Genomic DNA, 19,520 nt, shown 5'->3' with positions numbered 1-19,520 from the left:
TGACGCTCCCTCAGTACCGTCCCTCCGACAGTGACACTCCCTCAGTACCGTCCCTCCGACAGTGAGACACTCCCTCAGTACCGTCCCTCCGACAGTGAGACACTCCCTCAGTACTGTCCCTCTGACAGTGTCACGCTCCCTCAGTACTGTCCCTCCAACAGTGAGACACTCCCTCAGTACTGTCCCTCTGACAGTGTGACACTCCCTCAGTACTGTCCCTCCGACAGTGACACTCCCTCAGTACTGTCCCTCTGACAGTGAGACACTCCCTCAGTACTGTCCCTCTGACAGTGTGACACTCCCTCAGTACTGTCCCTCCGACAGTGAGACACTCCCTCAGTACTATCCCTCTCACAGTGTGACACTCCCTCAGTACCGTCCCTCTGACAGTGAGACACTCCCTCAGTACTGTCCCTCTGATAGTGTCACGCTCCCTCAGTACCGTCCCTCCGACAGTGAGACACTCCCTCAGTACTGTCCCTCTGACAGTATCACGCTCCCTCAGTACTGTCCCTCCAACAGTGAGACACTCCCTCAGTACTGTCCCTCTGACAGTGAGACACTCCCTCAGTACCGTCCCTCCGACAGTGTGACACTCCCTCAGTGCCGTCCCTCCGACAGTGTGACACTCCCTCGGTACTGTCCCTCCGACAGTGTGACACTCCCTCGGTACTGTCCCTCTGACAGTGAGACACTCCCTCGGTACCGTCCCTCTGACAGTGAGACACTCTCTCAGTACTGTCCCTCTGACAGTGTGACACTCCCTCAGTACTGTCCCTCCGACAGTGACACTCCCTCAGTACTGTCCTTCTGACAGTGAGACACTCCCTCAGTACTGTCCCTCTGACAGTGTGACACTCCCTCAGTACTGTCCCTCCGACAGTGAGACACTCCCTCAGTACTATCCCTCTCACAGTGTGACACTCCCTCAGTACCGTCCCTCTGACAGTGAGACACTCCCTCAGTACTGTACCTCTGATAGTGTCACGCTTCCTCAGTACCGTCCCTCCGACAGTGAGACACTCCCTCAGTACTGTCCCTCTGACAGTGTCACGCTCCCTCAGTACTGTCCCTCCGACAGTGAGACACACCCTCAGTACTGTCCCTCTGACAGTGAGACACTCCCTCAGTACTGTCCCTCCGACAGTGTGACACTCCCTCAGTGCCGTCCCTCCGACAGTGTGACACTCCCTCGGTACTGTCCCTCCGAAAGTGTGACACTCCCTCGGTACTGTCCCTCTGACAGTGAGACACTCCCTCAGTACCGTCCCTCCGACAGTGAGACACTCCCTCAGTACTGTCCCTCTGACAGTGTCACGCTCGCTCAGTACTGTCCCCCTTGACAATGTGACACTGCCTCAGTACCGTCCCTCCGACGGCGAGACTCTCCCTCAGTACCGTCCCTCCGACGGCGAGACGCTCCCTCAGTACCGTCCCTCCGACAGTGACACTCCCTCAGTACCGAACCTCCGACAGTGAGACACTCCCTCAGTACCGTCCCTCCGACAGTGAGACACTCTCTCAGTACCGTCCCTACGACGGCGAGACACTCCCTCAGTACCGTCCCTGCGATGGCGAGACACTCCCTCAGTACCATCCCTCCGACGGCGAGACACTCCCTCAGTACCGTCCCTCCGATGGTGAGACACTCCCTCAGTACCGTCCCTCTGACGGTGAGACACTCCCTCAGTACTGTTCCTCTGACAGTGTCACGCTCGCTCAGTACCGTCCCCCTTGACAACGTGACACTGCCTCAGTACCGTCCCTGCGACGGCGAGACACTCCCTCAGTACCGTCCCTCCGACGGCGAGACGCTCCCTCAGTACCGTCCCTCCGACGGCGAGACGCTCCCTCAGTACCGTCCCTCCGACGGCGAGACGCTCCCTCAGTACCGTCCCTCCGACGGCGAGACGCTCCCTCAGTACCGTCCCTCCGACGGTGAGACGCTCCCTCAGTACCGTCCCTCCGACGGTGAGACGCTCCCTCAGTACCGTCCCTCCGACGGTGTGACGCTCCCTCAGTACCGTCCCTCCGACGGTGTGATGCTCCCTCAGTACCGTCCCTCTGACAGTGAAACACTCCTTCAGTAACGTCCCTCTGACAGTGTGACGCTCCCTCAGTACCGTCCCTCTGACAGTGACACTCCCTCAGTACCGTCCCTCCGACAGTGAGACACTCCCTCAGTACCGTCCCTCCGACAGTGAGACACTCTCTCAGTACCGTCCCACTGACAGTGAGACGCTCCCTCAGTACCGTCCCTCCGACAGTGTGACACTCCCTCAGTACCGTCCCTCCGACAGTGTGACACTCCCTCAGTATCGTCCCTCCAACAGTGAGACACTCCCTCAGTACCGTTCTCTCTGACAGTGAGACACTCCCTCAGTACCGTCCCTCCGACGGTGTGACACTCCCTCAGTACCGTCCCTCCGACGGTGAGACACTCCCTCAGTACCGTCCCTCCGACGGTGTGACACTCCCACAGTACCGTCCCTCCGACGGTGAGACACTCCCTCAGTACCGTCCCTCCGACAGTGTCACGCTCGCTCAGTACCGTCCCTCCGACAGTGTCACGCTCCCTCAGTACCATCCCTGCGACGGCGAGACACTCGCTCAGTACCGTCCCTGCGACGGCAAGACACTCCCTCAGTACCGTCCCTCCGACGGTGAGACACTCCCTCAGTACCGTCCCTCCGACAGTGTGACGCTCCCTCAGTACCGTCCCTCCGACAGTGACACTCCCTCAGTACCGTCCCTCCGACAGTGAGACACTCCCTCAGTACCGTCCCTCCGACAGTGAGACACTCTCTCAGTACCGTCCCTCTGACAGTGTGACACTCCCTCAGTACCGTCCCTCCGACGGTGAGACACTCCCTCAGTACCGTCCCTCCGACGGTGAGACACTCCCTCAGTACCGTCCCTCCGACGGTGAGACGCTCCCTCAGTACCGTCCCTCCGATGGTGAGACGCTCCCTCAGTAACGTCCCTCCGACGGTGTGACGCTCCCTCAGTACCGTCCCTCCGACGGTGTGACGCTCCCTCAGTACCGTCCCTCCGACGGTGTGACGCTCACTCAGTACCGTCCCAACGACAGTGAGACACTCCCTCAGTACTGTCCCTCCGACAGTGTGACACTCCCTCAGTGCCGTCCCTCCGACAGTGTGACACTCCCTCGGTACTCTCCCTCCGACAGTGTGACACTCCCTCGGTACTGTCCCTCCGACAGTGTGACACTCCCTCGGTACTGTCCCTCCGACAGTGAGACACTCTCTCGGTACCGTCCCACTGACAGTGAGACACTCCCTCAGTACTGTCCCTCTGACAGTGTCACGCTCCCTCAGTACCGTCCCTCCGACAGTGAGACACTCCCTCAGTACTGTCCCTCTGACAGTGAGACACTCCCTCAGTACTGTCCCTCCAACAGTGTGACACTCCCTCAGTACTGTCCCTCTGACAGTGAGACACTCCCTCAGTACTGTCCCTCTGACAGTGAGACACTCCCTCAGTACTGTCCCTCCGACAGTGTGACACTCCCTCGGTACTGTCCCTCCGACAGTGTGACACTCCCTCGGTACTGTCCCTCCGTCAGTGAGACACTCCCTCGGTACTGTCCCCTCTGCCTGGGTTGCTCTCGGGGTTATTTCCTGATTCCCAATGTCTAGATGCCTGGGAAATTCATCATCTATCAGTGAACCAGAGCCCTGGGATTTGGTCAGAGTCCCACGGGTTCGTGATGGTAGTGCAGCCAGCGTTCCAAACGTTTGAGTCGCATTTCAGCTGCTGAATTCCGATCTCCCTTTCCTTGAACTGGTTCTCTGTAATTTCATCCGATCTGCAAGTTCACGGAAGCTGACAGATAATGCAAAGAAAAAGTTCTGGGATTTCACCGCAGCATCATTGAGAGGGGAACAAGAGATCTCCTTATAATCGCTGTGAATTCCCGGTCTTGTCTCTTTGTGCTGTTCGTTACCTGTGTCTACGCTGCGGGCAGTCCGGTCCCTGACTATCTCCCGACCCACTGCAGAGTCTGTGCTCCTGCAACACAGCCACCATGCCAGATTACCTGTTCTCAGTGTGTTGGAGCTACATTAAGGTGAGGTCTGACCGTCAGGGACTGTGTGAGGGGTGGGCGAGGGTGGGTGCTGGTGTTTCGGACGAGGATGAAGAAGAAGTCATCAACAAATGGATCACTGTTGAAATTTGAGGAGGAAATAGCCACAGTCAGAGGTATCATCACTGGCTCATAAGATATGAAATGTGTTTTGCTGCAGCAGTATATAAAAATTGCTGTAAATTGTAAAAAAAAATAAATGCTAACAAAAGGAATAAAAAGGTGTTGTTCATGAACCATTCAGGTCAATGGGACTAGTGGAATAAAGTTTTGGCACAGACTAGAAGGGCCGAATGGCCTGTTTTCTGTGCTGTAGTGTTCTGTGGTTCTTTGAAATCTAATGGTTTGAGGAGAAGCAGCTGAATTTACGTTGTTGAGTTTGGGTACAGGGATGGAAGAGAGGCAGTTTTAAAGGGCTTTGTTTTAGATGTGAATGTTGGAAAGATCAGTGGAATTTGGAACAAGGGACAGAGGAGTTCGGGCCTGGGTGCTGAGGGCTAGTCCAAGACTGAGGGGCTGAGTGGCCTCCTCCTGCTGCTGTTCCCTTGTGTCTGCTGAGTTCCTTTGGCTCAGGATCGGCTCATGCAGTCGGTGGCCACGTTTCCCACCCTGGGGTGTCACTGCCTGGACCGGTCACTCCTGGATGAGTCTGCAGTGGGTCTTGGTGCACCCACCAGTCCGGCCCGGGGGTGGGGGTGGGGGGCTACGTGGAGAGTCGCTCTGCAGTGGGTGAGGCCCTATGGACTTGGAGGATTGTTGCCCATGGACTACAGAGCGACCCTCACAGTTCTGAGGGAGGCTGTGGCAATGTCAGTCGCGGGCACCATGTGTTGTTGGAGGTTGTGTGTGTCGGTGGGTTTGGGGAGCGCCCGACTTACATCCCTTCCTCTGTTTCGTCCGCAGTTTAAGAGGATGTTGAACCGGGAGCTGACACACCTCTCGGAGATGAGTCGGTCTGGCAACCAGGTGTCCGAGTACATTGCCAGCACCTTTCTTGGTGAGTGTGGAGCCCTCGCGCGGAGAGACTGGGAATGAGAGGGCGCCCTGGGGAGCCGGGGAGGGAGGGAACACCTTGGGGAGGTGGGGGGGGGGTGGAGAGGCATCTTGGGGAAAAGGGGTAGGGGGAGCATCCTCAGGGAGCAATGAGGGACAGAGCACTCTGACAAGATGGGGAGGGAGACAAGGAGGGATAGGCGTCCCTGGGAGACAGAGAGGGAGCAGCCAGTGGAGGTTCAGGGAGGGAGAACTATATGGTGGGAGGGAGGGAAGGGGGCACTATGGAATAAGGGAGCACCCTGGGAGATAGAGAGGGAGCACCAAATGAGATTGAGGAAGACAGCACCCTCAGGAGATGGAGGGAGAGAGCAATTCTTGGAAGATGGGTTCACCCTTGAAGAGCATATTGTCTTCAGGACGATTCTACTGATGGAGAAATGTACGTTAAGTGTAACTTTAGGAAAAGAGACGTCCAAGATCAGTTGGGATTTCTTCTATTACGGAACTGTAAATCTCTGCAATTCCTAACTCCAGAGAGATCGTGTCATTAATTACTGGCAGGGCTGCAAGAGAGTTTTGGATCGCAGCGTGATGGGGATGCAAGTGGAGGTGAGGTCAGCTGTGATCTTATTGAAAAGCAGCTCAGCCTGGCAGGCCAAGTGGCTTCCCTACTATTCCTCTGATAGAGGGAGGGCGGTGGGGACGGGCAGGCTGAGACTGAAGCAGTTGGGGAGACAAAGAGAGGAGCAGGTGGGTTATGGAGTCCAGCGACAGTGGAAAGAGACCGGGGACAGGGTGGGGCTGCAGGGGATCCGCGGGGAGACTAGTTCTGATTTCTGGGAGGTCATTTTAAGGAGGTTTGAGATTTACCCGAGCGTAAGTGGACAGTGGTGGATTCCTGTGCTTGCATTTATATGTTGTGTGGGCTTACGTGTGTGTGGGTTTGATGCGTTATATACGAATTTCCGAAAAGATCAGAATCAGAAGCAGGTTTAATATCACAGGCATTTGTCGTGAAATTCGTTAACTTTGAGGCAACAGTAAAATTCAATACTGATAATAGAGAGAAAACTATGAATTATTGTAAATATATACAGTGTGTCTGTGTATGTATGTATATACATAGTGCAAAAAAAGGAAATAAAAAAGTAGCAAGGTAGTGTTCATGGTTTCAACGCCCATTCAGAAATCGGGTGGCAGAGGGGAAGAAGCTGTTCCTGATTCACTGAGTGTGTGCTGTCAGGCTTCTGTACCTCCTCTCTGATGGTAACAGTGAGAACAAGGCATGTCCTGGGTGGTGGGGGTCCTTGATGATGGACACCACCTTTCTGAGGTATTTGATAAAGAACTACATACTGGAGAGAATAACAAGAAATGCAGCAATGCTGAAAGAAAAGTAAAACCTACAAGATGTCGAAATCCAAAATTAGAACAACCCAATATCTGTGGTTAGAAAATCTCCACAGGTTTTAGCAGATGAGCAGAGATAATTCTGGTCATTAGAATCCAAAAGAAAACCTACAGCACAATACAGGCCCTTCGGCCCACAAAGCTGTGCCGAACATGTCCTTACCTTAGAGATTATCTAGGGTTACCCATAGCCCTCTATTTTTCTAAGCTCCATGTACCTATCCAGGAGTCTCTTAAAAGAAACCATCGTTTCCGCCTCCACCACTGTTGCCAACAGCCCATTCCACGCACTCACGACTCTGCGTAAAAAAAACTTATCCCTGACATCTCCTCTGTACCTACTTCTAAGCACCTTCAAACTGTGCTCTCTCGTGCTAGCCATTTCAGTCCTGGGGAAAACCCTCTGACTATCCACACGATCAATTCCTCTCATCATCTTATACACCTCTATCAGGTCACCTCTCATCCTCTGTCGCTCCAAGGAGAAAAGGCCGAGTTCACTCAACCTATTCTCATAAGGCACGCCCCCCAATCTGACCTCTCCTGAAGGTTACAATCGGTTCCTTGGTATTATTGACATTGAGTGAGAGGTTGTTATGGCATCACTCAGTCAAGTTTTCAATCTCCCTCCTGTGTGCTGATTCATCAGCCCCTTTGATACAGCCCACAACGGTGGTGTCATCAGTAAATCGGTATATGGTGTTGGAGCTGTACTTAGCTAGATAGTCATTGGTGTAAAGTGAGTAGAGCAGAGGGCTAAGTACACATCCCTGCGGTGCTCCTGTGCTGATGGAGATTGTGGAGGAGATGTTTTTGCCAATTCAAACTGACTAGGGTCTACAAGTGAGGAAATCCAGGATCCAATTGCACGAGGGGGTATTGAGGCCCAGGACTTGGAGTCTACTGATTAGTTTAGAGGGGCTGATGGTGGTAAATACCTAGTTGTAATTGATAAAGAGCATCCTGATGTATGCATCTTTGCTGTCCAGACGTTCCAGGTTTGTGTGAAGAGCCAGTGAGATAGCATCTGCTGTAGATGTGTTGCTTCAGCAGGCAAAATGGAGCAGATCGAAGTTGCTACTCAGATAGGTGCTGATAAGCTTCAACACCAGCCTCTCAAAACACGTAATCACTGGGCGATCGACATTGAGACAGGTTGCCACGCTCTTCTTGGGCACTGGTACGATTGAAGCCTGCTTGAAGCAGGTGGGTACGACACACTGCTGGGTTGAGAGGTTGAAGATATCTGTGACTACACCAGCCAGTTGGTCAACACATGTCTTCAGTACCCAGCCAGGTACTCTGTCCACCGGATGCTTTCCTTGGATTCTCTCTCTTGAAAGCAGCCCGCGTGTCATCTTCAGATACTGAGACCAAAGGATCTTTGGGAGACATGGGGTATGCGATGGTTCCTCCCTGTTCTGGTGATCAAAGCGAGCATAGATGGCATTGAGTTCATCTGGAAGTGAAGCTCTGCTGTCCCCTATTTCGCAAGTTTTAACTTTGTAGGAGGTTTTGGCATTGAGACCCTGCCCCAGCTGTCGAACATTCCTCGTTGATTCCAGTCGAGTCCAGAATCTCCACTTTGCCCAAGAGATAGCTTTCCGGAGATCATACCTGAACCTCTTGTCGCATTCTTCATCTCCAGACTTGAATGCCTCTGATCTGGTTCTGAGCAGGTTCCGCATGACATAGTTCATCCTGGCCTTCTGATTGGGGTAAACCCTGAACGATTTTGTGGGGACACAGTCATCCACAACTGTTTTAATGAAGCCCTGTAACCACCCCAGTGTAGTCGTTCAGGTCCTCAGACGGCTTCTTGAACACAGCCCAGTATTCTGACTCAGGGCAATCCTACAGCCATTCCTCTGCCTCCCGCAAGCATCTCTTAGCTGTCATGATCTCTGGAGCCTTGCGCTTTAGGCTCTGTCTGTATGCAGGTAGTAGGAGTACGCCAGATGATCTGACTTGTCAAAATGCATTCTCAGGAAGGACCGATAGGCATTCCTTATCGTAGTGTAGCAGTGGTCTAGTGTGTTTGGACCTCTGGTGCAACAGGTTATGTGCTGGTGATAATTGGTCAGAGTTTTCTTCAAACAGGCCTAGTTAAAGTCACCAACAATAATTTGAAATGTGTTAGAACAGGCTTTTTCTTGTTTACAGACGACATCGTGCAGTTTCACAAGCGCCTGCTTATAATTGGCAGCTGGCAGTATGTAAACTGCGGCCGATTACAAGCAAGCACTCAAGAATCTGCACGCTGCTGTCTGTCAACAGTTTCAGGATCATGGATAAGAACTGTCGAGGCAAATAGAATGGTCTACATTTAATCGTTAGTTGTTCTCGGTCCCAGAATCAAGAAGCCGAAATGATCCCAACATAGTAAAGGCATCTGTTAGTCTCATGAGACCATGGATCTGTGCCTGGAAAGTCTTCACTCTCCAGGGCGCAGGCCTGGGCAAGGTTGTATGGAAGACCAGCAGATGCCCATGCAGCAAGTCTCCCCTCTCCACGACACCGATGTCCAAGGGAAGGACATTAGGACCCATACAGCTTGGCACCAGTGTCGTCGCAGAGCAATGTGTGATTAAGTGCCTTGCTCAAAGACACAACACATTGCCTCGGCTGGGGCTCGAACTCACGACCTTCAGGTCGCTAGTCGAATGCCTTAACCACTTGGCCACGTGCCCACACTTGGTACGTGATCCCAACATACATGCACCAATGAGAATTGACTAAAAAGCATACGCTGCCCCCTCTTTCCTTGTCAGAATTCGAGGTTCAATCCACTCTGAAAACTGTAAAACCTTCTAGTTGGAAAGCTGCGTCCAGCACCTTCGCTGTTAACCAAGTCTCAATGCTACAAACAGTTGAGCTCTGCCTCATTTGCCTCTGATACAGAAGCCTTGCCCTGAGATCGTCAATCTTATTTTCAAGCGACTGTACATTCGCTAACAAGAAGAGGCAGAGGAAGCCTCAGCCCCCTGTGCTTCAGCCTGGTGTGAATCCCACCTCTCCTGCCATGATTTTGGCCTTGGCCTTGGCGTTCACCCTTAAAGGCATCACACTTTAAGGGTCCCCATTTAGCCATTGAATGTGGGATCTGAAGGTCATTGATGTGATTTTGTAGTCTGTTATTAAGAGGAAGCTTACATTCTGCAGATTGCAGTGAAAGTAGTTCAAAAGGAGTATATTTAGGAGGAAAACTGGTACAATTTTCTGCAACCCGCTGAGTTGCCAATGTACACCAGCACCATCTTTGAGATCTGGGAGAAAACGTACATAATATTGGAAGTGGCAGGGCAGGATAGAGAGAAAGCATTCAGGTTTTATCCTAAAGGTTGGCCAGTTGAGTCAGTGGTAAGAAAGGCAAATATGGTGTCAGCATTCATTTTGAGAGGACTAGAATATAAAAGCAAAGATGTAATGCTGAGGTTTTATAAGGCATTGCTCAGAATGCACTTTTGGGCCCCTTATTTAAGAAAGGGTGTGCTGGCATTTGAGAGGAGGTCCATGAGAATGATCCCGGGAATGAAAGGGTATTGTTTGAGGCGTGTTTGATACCTCTGGGCCTGTACTCGCTGGAGTTTAGAAGAATGAGGGAGGGATTTCATTGAAATCTACCGGGTATTGCAAGGCCGAGATACAGTGGACATGGAGAGGATGTTTCCAGTAGTGGGGGTGTCTAGGACTGGCGAGACAGCCTCAGAGTACAAGGATGTCCCTTTGAAACGGAGTTGAAGAAGAATTTCTTTAGCCAGAGGATGGTGAATCCGTGGAATTCATTGCCACAGACAGCTGTGGAGGCCATGTCATTGGTTATATTTAAAGTGGAGTTTGATAGGTGTTTGATTAGTAAGGGTGTCAAAGGTTACGGGGAGAAGCCAGGAGAATGGGTTTGAGATGGATAACAAATCAGCTATGTTGGAGTTGTAGAGCAGAACTCAGCTCTTACATCTTATAGTCTTATTGAAAGTGGCAGGGCAGGTGAGAGAAGTCATTCAATACCCCAGGCTGTATAAATGGAGGCATGGAGTATAAGAGCAAAGCTCTCCTGAAGACCCTTTTTATAAACTTGACCGCAACTGGAATACTGTCCAGTTCTGGATGGAGGACTTTAGGCTTAGGAGCTCAAGCAGAAAAAATTTACCAAATTATTCTGGGGGAGTGGTTTTAGTTCTGGTGATAGGATAGAGATGTTGTGGTTCTTTTGAATAAATTTCACACAAGTCAATCATGGGGGGGTGGTATAGAAAGTCAGAAGAGGGCAACTATTTGTTTTGGGGAAGGGGTGAAGATGAGACAAAAGATCCAAAAGTACTGCGAGTCAACTTTTTTTACGCCGTGAGTGATGAGGATCTTGAACAGGCAGTTTCAATTGTACCATTCAGACAGGAACTGATTAATTGCCCGCAGGAATGACTCTGCAGAACGTGTGAGGAGGGCAGATGAGAAACTCTTGCACTTTGTGGACACTTGTCCATTCTGTTACCTTTGTACTAACTTCCACCCTGATCTCAAGTGCACTTGGACCATATCCAATCTCTTTTATCGTTTGTAACGCACGCAAAGTGCCAGAGGAACTCAGCAGGTCAGGAGGAGAATAAACAGCTGAGGCTTCAGACCCCGAGACCTTTCATTAGGACTGCCTTTTCTGGATCTGTCTGTTAGGAAACAAGTTGTCCATCGACACTTACAATAAACTCAGTGACTCCCTCAGCTTCCCAGACATCACCCCCCCCCGTCTCTTGTATGAACACCACCCCTTCCTGCCAGTTTCAGTATCTCTGACACATCTACTGAAATGAGGCTTTCCATCCCAGTTTATTTGAAATGGCCTTTTTAGGAATCAAGCTTCCTCTCTACTCTGGTTGATGGGAAACCCCCTTAAATTTCCTCTGTTTCCTTGTCTTCTACTCCCACCCACCCTCCCTCCAGAGAGAATAGAGTTCCTTTAGTCCTCACCTTTCAGTCTAGTAGCCTCCACTTCCTGCACGTCATCCTTCATCACTTCCACCAGCTGTAATGAGATCTCAGGTCTCCTTATCTCCACCCCTTTCTATCTGTCGCAGGGACCACTCTTTCAGTATCTCTCATCTCTCCACTGACCCGTGCCACTTTCCCCTTGCAGACACACTTGTTCCTACGCCTTCCCTCTCAGCACCATCCAGGGACCCAAGCAGTCCCTCCAGGTGAGGTAACCATTCACATGCACCTCCTGCAACCTCGTCTGCTGCACGTGGCCTCCTCTAATTCAATAAGACCAGGTTCAGACCAGGCAATAGGTTTCCAGAGCACCTGCACTTCGTCCACATTGACCATCACGAGCTCTTAGCTACAGATCATTTCAATTCCCACTTCAGTTCCTACATCAATCTTTCCATCATTGGCTTTCTCCAAGGATGAGGGAGAGACCCAACACAAATGCCTCATATTCTACCTGGGTAGTCTACAACATTAATCTTTTTTCAATTGCAGTGGAACCTTATCTCTTCTGTCCCCTTCTCTTATGATCTTTGTATGGCCCCCCCATTTGTGTTCCCTTTCCCAGTGTCCCCCTCTGCCCCTCCATCGTCTCTTTCCATTCTCCTGCCCCGTGTGATTCCATTCACCTATTTCCCACACACTTCCCTCACCTGCCCTTCATCTCTTCATTAAATGTCTCCCATGTCTTCCCTACTTCTCAGATTCCAGCAGTCATGGATTTTGTATTCCCACTCTCCTTCTGCCTCCACCTTCACCCTCCCCTCGCCTGGCGTTATTTGCCTATTTTTCTTTTTGTTTCTCTCTCTCCCTTGATTGCCTGCATCTATCACCCACCCACCTCTGTCAGCCAATTCTACCTTTGCCTCTCTCCTCACCTGGCTCCTCCAGCCTATCATCCCTCACCCCTCCTGGTCCACCAGTCATTTACTCGCCCTTGTCTCACCCCTTCCTGGTCAACCAGTCACTTACTGGCCCCTGTCGTCTTTATACTGACCATCTTTCCTCTCTCGAGCAGAATCTCAACCCGTAATGTTAACGGCTCCTCTCCCCCCCCGCTCCCCATGGGTGCTGCTTGACCCACTGAGGTACTCCTGCAGTTTGTCTTTGGTCCAGATGCGGGCACTAGTGAGATCGCTGTAGCATAGGTCTATACAAACTGTCAGGCTGAAGTGTTCCCTAACACGATGTGTGTACGTGTTTGCACACACCCTCTATGTTTGCATTCTTTGTGTATGTGTTCTGCATGTTCACTCGTGTCTTTGCGTGTGTCTGAATGAATATGTTCTGCGTTTTCGTGTAAGTTTGGCATACATGTATGTGTGCTTATGTTTGCTGTCCAAGATGCCTCCCTTTCTCTCTGCACAGTAAGAACACGTCGTTTCAGTTTTCCTCCCCCCTAGTCGTGTCACTTCACACACCGTTGTTTAGGGTTTAATTTAATATCCCACGCACCGTATTCTCAGACAAGCAGAATGAAGTGGAGATCCCGCCACCCACGCCGAAGGAGCGGGAGAAGAAGTCAAAGCAGCCTATGTGTCAGATCAGCGGAGTGAAGAAACTGACCCACGGTTCGAACCTCAGCGTCGCCAACTCCTCCATCCCTCGGTTCGGAGTGAAGACCCAGCAGGAAGACGCACTGACCAAGGTAAGGGCGGAGAACGGGTCCCGAGTACCGGGTGCACGAGTCTGCCAGCCCTGAGGCAGGCAGGCCCTTGGTGAGTGATAAACACAAGAGGTTCTGCAGGTGCCGAAACCTTGAGCATCACGCAAAATACTGGGGCAGCTCAGCAGGTCAGGCAGCATCAACGGTCCGAAATGTCAACTCCATAGATGCTGCCTGACTTAAAGTTCAAAGTCAAACTACATTTATTATCAGAGTACGAATGCAGTACTCATCCCTGAGATTCATCTCATCAGCAGACGGTCACGAAACAGAAACATCAACCCACCCATACGAGAAACAAAATGGCAACAAGAAAGAACGAGCGAAAACACAGAATGTAAAGCACAATCCAAGGGTCCCTATTTAGTTCAGCTCAGTGTTCATTACCTGCAGCCTGTCCCAATGCAAAAATCACCCAAAAATAGCAACAGAAAAAGGAGCAGCCTGAGACTGGGAAACACGTCGTAATGTGAACTGCAGTCCAATCCACAAACCACGTCGGTGTAACCTTCAGCATTTTGTGTGCCCTCCCTGTGATGCTGGGGGAATGGCTGGTCCTCACTGGTACTGAGGCTCCTGAGCTTATGCCCCCGTCTGGTCCGTGCCAGGGCCTGGACGGGAGCCCACCAGCTTCTTCCCTTCCCAGTCACACTTGCAAAGTGCACAGCCCACGGTCATGTGGGCAGGGGATGACGGCCGGGAACAAACACAGCGACGACAGTGCGATATGTAAGCTATGAGGAAGGTCACCACCAGCTGAGGTGGGGAGCGGGGGTCACCACCACCAGGGGAGAGTTGGTGGAAGGATTACAAATGGTTTGTATTGGTGGATCAGGTACTGATTGGGGCTGAGAGGGAAGATGGATCAGCCATGATGAACGGGTAGAGCTGACTCGATGGGCCAAATGGCCTAATTCTGCTCCTAAATCTCTTGGTCTTAAGATATAATATTGGTTCTCGGTTTTTACAATGTCCTATTTTGTTTACAGGAACTCGATGACTTGAATAAATGGGGCCTTAACATTTTCCGGGTATCTGAGTTCTCAAACAACAGGCCGCTCAGCTGCATAATGTACGCCATCTTCCAGGTACGGACGCAATGATCTCTCATTTATGCCCCTTAGTCCTTCTTTATGGTGATGATTACACACTGAGTCATTGTACAATCACTGATTTTTCAGGGTAGGGTTCATTCAATGGATGACTGTGCAGAGATACTTTTTATTTGAGGGAAGAATTGCCCTCTGAATTATACAGGGTCACTGTTTATTGAGGGGCGGGTGCTCAATCTCTGGTTAACTTAATAGCTCAATTATAACATTTGCAAATGTATAATAGCACATTTTCATGCCGTTATTCATGGCACAAGATATGATTTTCCGTTTATTTCCAAGATATACATTACATCAGAATCAGATTTGGGTTTACTGTCACTGGCAATAAGTCATCAGCTTGTTGCTCTGTGGCGGCAGGCAGAGTGAATTACTGTAAGTTATACAATCTCGCAGGAAGCTGGAACATCGAGACAGCAGGCACTGTACGCTGCTGTCGAAAGAAGGCCCCTGCACTCGTGCGATATCTCCCCCTACCCCTCCCGCTCCCTGCTCCCCACTCCCCCACCTCCTCCTCGTTGGTCCTCGGGGCGAGAACTCGGACAAGCAGGCTGTCACATCGAAACGGCGAGCTGCTGGTCTCCCCTGTCACTGTTGCAGGAGCAATGTCTCCCTCTGGGGAGAGAGAGGGCTTGTCTAAGATATTGAAGTGTTGGGATGGAGTGTACATTTTGATGGACTCTAGGTCATGGTCTCTGAGGGGCTTTGCTATTGCTTGTATGGAGGGTGGAGGGGGGTTGATGCTTTTGCTGGTGCAAGCGGGGGAGGGAAAAGGGAGGGGGGAGTGTTGATGCTTTCGCTGCTGCTCGTGCGTGGGAGGGGTGGGGCTTTAGGATTCTAACATTTTCTGCCATTCATTCTTTGGGGTTTTTTTCTGTTTTGTGGATGTCTGTGAAGAGTAAAAATTTCAGGTTGTATACTGTATTCATTCTCTGATATTAAATGGAACCATTAAAGCTGTTGAAGTTGCAATAAAAAATTAAACAAATAGTGCAAAATAGGCATAGTGAGGTAATGTTCAGGAGCTGGTGGACTGTTCAGAAACCTGACGGCAAAGGGGAAGAAATATTCCGAGAATGTTGATCGTGGGTCGTCAGGCTCCTGTCCTTCCTCCCTCATGGCAGCAATGAGGATAGTAACTATGGAAGCCAAGCGGAGGCGATGCTGGAGGGAAGCATGAGATTGACGTTGGAGTAGTTTGAAAGGTGGGCACAGTATGGCTGTCTTTCAGGGTGGAGTGAGTTTCTGGTTACTGTAGTCACTGTGTTGAGGACAGGATCTCTCAGGTAACTTGTAGTGTCACCGCATACTGTGGGGAAGGTTTGCTCTCTGTGTACACGTAAATGTTCACCGTACATTGGGAGTGACTGTTGCTTTATTTCAGGAGAGAGATCTGTTAAAGACCTTCCGGATCCCGGTCGACACGTTCCTCACTTACATCATGACGCTGGAGGACCATTACCACGCTGACGTCGCCTACCACAACAGCCTGCATGCCGCTGATGTGGTACAGTCCACTCACGTGCTGCTCTCCACCCCAGCCCTGGACGTGAGTACTCCGTCCGCACGCTCCTGATCAGGGAACATACTCCGCAGTAGGAGAGAGGCCCCGTGACCCGTTACTGGAACGAGAGTGAACCCCCCATCCCACCCTACCGTTCTCCAGAAGGACAGATCATTAGATAACGCAACACGCGCAAAACTCGGCAAGCCAGACAGCATCTCTGGAAAAGAGTGAACAGTCAACGTTTCGGGCCGAGACCCTCCGTCAGGTCTCGGCCAGAAACATCATCTGTCTGGTACTTTCCAGAGATGCTGCCTGACCTGCTGAGTTCCTCCAGCATTTTGTGTGTGTTGCTCTGGATTTCCAGCATCTGCAGATCAGAATCAGAATCAGGTTTATTATCACTGGCATGGGATGTGTAAGTTGTTAACTTAGCAGCAGCAGTCCAATGCAATACATAATATAAATGAGAAAAAAATAATAATAATAAATAAGGAAATCAGTTACAGTTTACGTATATTGAATAGATAAAAAAACATACAAAAAACAAAAATACTGTATATTACAGAAGGTGAGATAGTGTCCAAGGGTTCAATGTTCATTTAGGAATTAGATGGCAGAGGGGAAGAAGCTGTTCCTGAATCGCTGAGTGTGTGCCTTCAGGCTTCTGTACCTCCTTCCTGATGGTAACCTGGGTGTTGGAAGTCCTTAATAATGGCCGCTGCCTTTCTGAGACACTGCCCCTTGATGGAGCTGACTAGATTTGCAACCCTCTGAAGCTTCTTTCGGTCCTGTGCAGTAGCCCATCCATACCAGACAGTGATGTAGCCTGTCAGAATGCTCTCCACAGTACATCTATAGAAGTTTTTGAGTGTATTTGTTGACATGCCAAATCTCTTCAAACTCCTAATGAAGTTTAGCCACTGTCTTCCCTTCTTTATAACTACATCGATATGTTGGGACCAGGTTAGATCCTCAGAGATCTTGACACCCAGGAACTTGAAACTGCTTGAAGCAGGAGATTTTCTCTTGTTTCACGTCACCAGACATTGGCATTACGGAGTCACAGAGTGGTCGCAGTTGGAATAAAGGCTGTTTGGCCTGCTGAGTCCATATCGGTCCTTTGTAAGATCAATCCAGCCAACCCTCAAACCCTTGGCCCTTCAACCCCCTTCCCTTTTGGGCACTTACCTGTATGAACATGGCTATTGAATATGCCTCCACTGTTCCCCTTGTCAATGGACTCTGGGTCACCAGTGCCTTAAACACAGAGCTGACTTCAGTTGGGTGGCTGCCGCCGCGACCGCGTGGCACACAGCTTGCCTTCGCACTCAGCTGCGGGTGGCCGAGTGTGGGGTGTGTGTCTGACGGCCTTTCTCCACCGTCTATTACAGGCTGTCTTCACCGACCTAGAAACCCTGGCTGCGCTCTTCGCTGCAGCCATTCATGATGTGGATCATCCGGGAGTTTCCAATCAGTTCCTCATCAACACCAGTGAGTATCAGGTCTGGGACTGAGAGAAGGTTTCATTTGTTGGCGGTTTCTGGGTATTTATTCCTGCCCCTGGTTGCTCTGGGGAGGTGAGGCCATGCAGTGAAGGAGGGAGGCCCAGTACTGTTAGCTAGGTTGCTACTCCAGCCTTCTGGAGAAGATGAAAAAAGCTAGAAACAACAGGTCAGGCAGCATATATGCTGAACTTGAAATATATTAACTGTTTCTCTGCCCACAGATGCTGCCTGACCTGTTGAGTGTTTCTAGAGTTTTCTGTTTTATTTCAGGTTTTCAGCATCTGAAGATTATTCGTTAATATCCAAGTTAGCAGTCCAGTTGTATGATCTCTCCATTGGTGCCCTGCCTGGCATCCGAGTGGAGGTTTTGTCCGGCAGGTGGGAGTCGCGTTTCTCCTCGAAAGGCCCGATCCTTGTGTGGGCAGCCGCTGCCTCACAGAACCAGCAACCCGTGCTCAGCCCTGACTTCGGGTGCTGTCTATGTGGAGTTGGCGTGTTCTCCCCATGACAGCAAGAGTTTCTTCCCCCATACATGTGGGTTGGGAGGTTAATTAGCTGGAAATGCCCCCCCGCCCCGCCCTTGCGTGGGTGAGTGACAGAGTCTGGACAGAGTGAATGGGAATGTGAGAGAGAGGAAAGATTTTGTGGTATAAGGGATTGCTCAGTATGCTGTCACAGACTCAATGGGCCAAATGGCTTCCTTTTATGACCTAAGGACACACCGTGCACCCCCTGCATTACAGAGGGATTGTGTTCCCAGAAAACTAGAATTACTGTGGTTCTCCACAATGTGAACCCTTGGCAGAAACTGACAAAACTTTCTTCCTTTGTTAATTTAAGTTTTTTTTTCCCTCAAGTAAATTCTGAAAGAGCAAATTTTATTTATTTAATTATTTATTTATTGAGAAGCAGCCCTTCGAGCTGTGCTGCCCAGTAATCCCCTGATTTAACCCTAGCCTAATCATGGGAGACTTTACATTGACCAATTAACCTCCCAACCGGTACGTCTTTGGACTGTGGGAGGAAACCAGGGCACTTGGAGGAAATCCATGTGGTCACGGGAAAACATACAAACTCCTTACAGGCAGTGGCCTGTAACAATCTCCAATTTTTGACAGTGACTTGTGAATTTAGGGGCGAATTTCCTTTACCTGAACTGCTGAAGCACTGGGTACACAATAATTTGAAAACGGAGTTGACCAGGAGGAGTCATTTCCCGCTGCACTTCCGGCTGAGCGTAGAACCACAGATGGGGAAAGTTTTTAACAGGTCCCACTTGACCCTGTCCTTATGACCAGACACAGCAGCTTCATGACGTCGCAGAGCAGGGATTGAATCGTGGCTTGCTCGGAGTTCCCAGGTGAACTCGGTTCAGCTGCTGGGGGGAGGGGTCGGAGTTGGGGGTCTGCAGGCTTCTCCACACCCTCTCCTCCATGCCTGCCCTGTACTCACGGTTCTGTTGTCCCTCAGACTCCGAGCTGGCTCTGATGTACAACGATGAGTCTGTACTGGAGAATCACCACCTGGCCGTGGGCTTCAAGCTCCTCCAGGAGGAAAACTGCGACATCTTCCAGAACCTTCCCAAACGGCAGAGGCAGAGTCTCCGCAAAATGGTCATCGACATGGTGAGTGCCTGCAGTGCTTGCTTTGGTAGCGGACACCCCTCCTCCCTCCGCCGCCACCCTGTACAGAGCTGTCCCAGGGTCACGGTCCAAGAAATGGCCCCTCATACAGTGCTGAGGGAGCTCTGCACTCTGAAGGGGGTTACTGAGGGAGCTTCACACTCTGGGCGGGGTTACTGAGGGAGCTTCACACTCGGGGGAGTTACTGAGGGAGCTTCACACTCTGGAGAGGTTTACTGAGGGAGCTTCACACTCGGAGTTACTGAGGGAGCTTCACACTCTGGAGAGGTTTACTGAGGGAGCTTCACACTCTAGGGAGTTACTGAGGGAGCTTCACACTCGGGGGAGTTACTGAGGGAGCTTCACACTCTGGAGAGGTTTACTGAGGGAGCTTCACACGTGGGGGAGTTACTGAGGGAGCTTCACACTCTGGAGAGGTTTACTGAGGGAGCTTCACACTCTGGGGAGTTACTGAGGGAGCTCTGCACTGAAGGGGGTTACTGAGGGAGCTTCACACTCTGGACGGGGTTACTGAGGGAGCTTCATACTCTGGGGGGTTACTGAGGGAGCTTCACACTCGGGGGAGTTACTGAGGGAGCTTCACACTGGAG

General features: G+C 50.8%; 1 protein-coding gene across 7 annotated transcripts in view; it reads left to right on the top strand.

Moving 5' to 3' along the window:
- Positions 1–19,520, top strand: part of LOC134339299 (3',5'-cyclic-AMP phosphodiesterase 4B-like) — a 408,487-nt gene that overhangs the window by 376,842 nt on the left and 12,125 nt on the right. For 6 of the 7 annotated variants that reach the window (XM_063035677.1, XM_063035678.1, XM_063035676.1 and 3 more), the window contains 6 exons: positions 5,012–5,105; positions 12,964–13,145; positions 14,153–14,251; positions 15,660–15,824; positions 17,174–17,273; positions 18,758–18,912. In XM_063035677.1, the coding sequence (XP_062891747.1) occupies positions 5,012–5,105; positions 12,964–13,145; positions 14,153–14,251; positions 15,660–15,824; positions 17,174–17,273; positions 18,758–18,912 (795 nt within the window). Of the gene's footprint in view, positions 1–3,950; positions 4,091–5,011; positions 5,106–12,963; positions 13,146–14,152; positions 14,252–15,659; positions 15,825–17,173; positions 17,274–18,757; positions 18,913–19,520 lie in introns of those variants that run through there. The other variant, XM_063035682.1, reaches the window with a different exon arrangement.

The sequence above is a fragment of the Mobula hypostoma genome, chromosome 29, assembly GCF_963921235.1.
Source record: "Mobula hypostoma chromosome 29, sMobHyp1.1, whole genome shotgun sequence".
Lineage (NCBI taxonomy): Eukaryota > Metazoa > Chordata > Chondrichthyes > Myliobatiformes > Myliobatidae > Mobula > Mobula hypostoma.
This window is presented reverse-complemented; position numbering and strand designations above follow the sequence as displayed.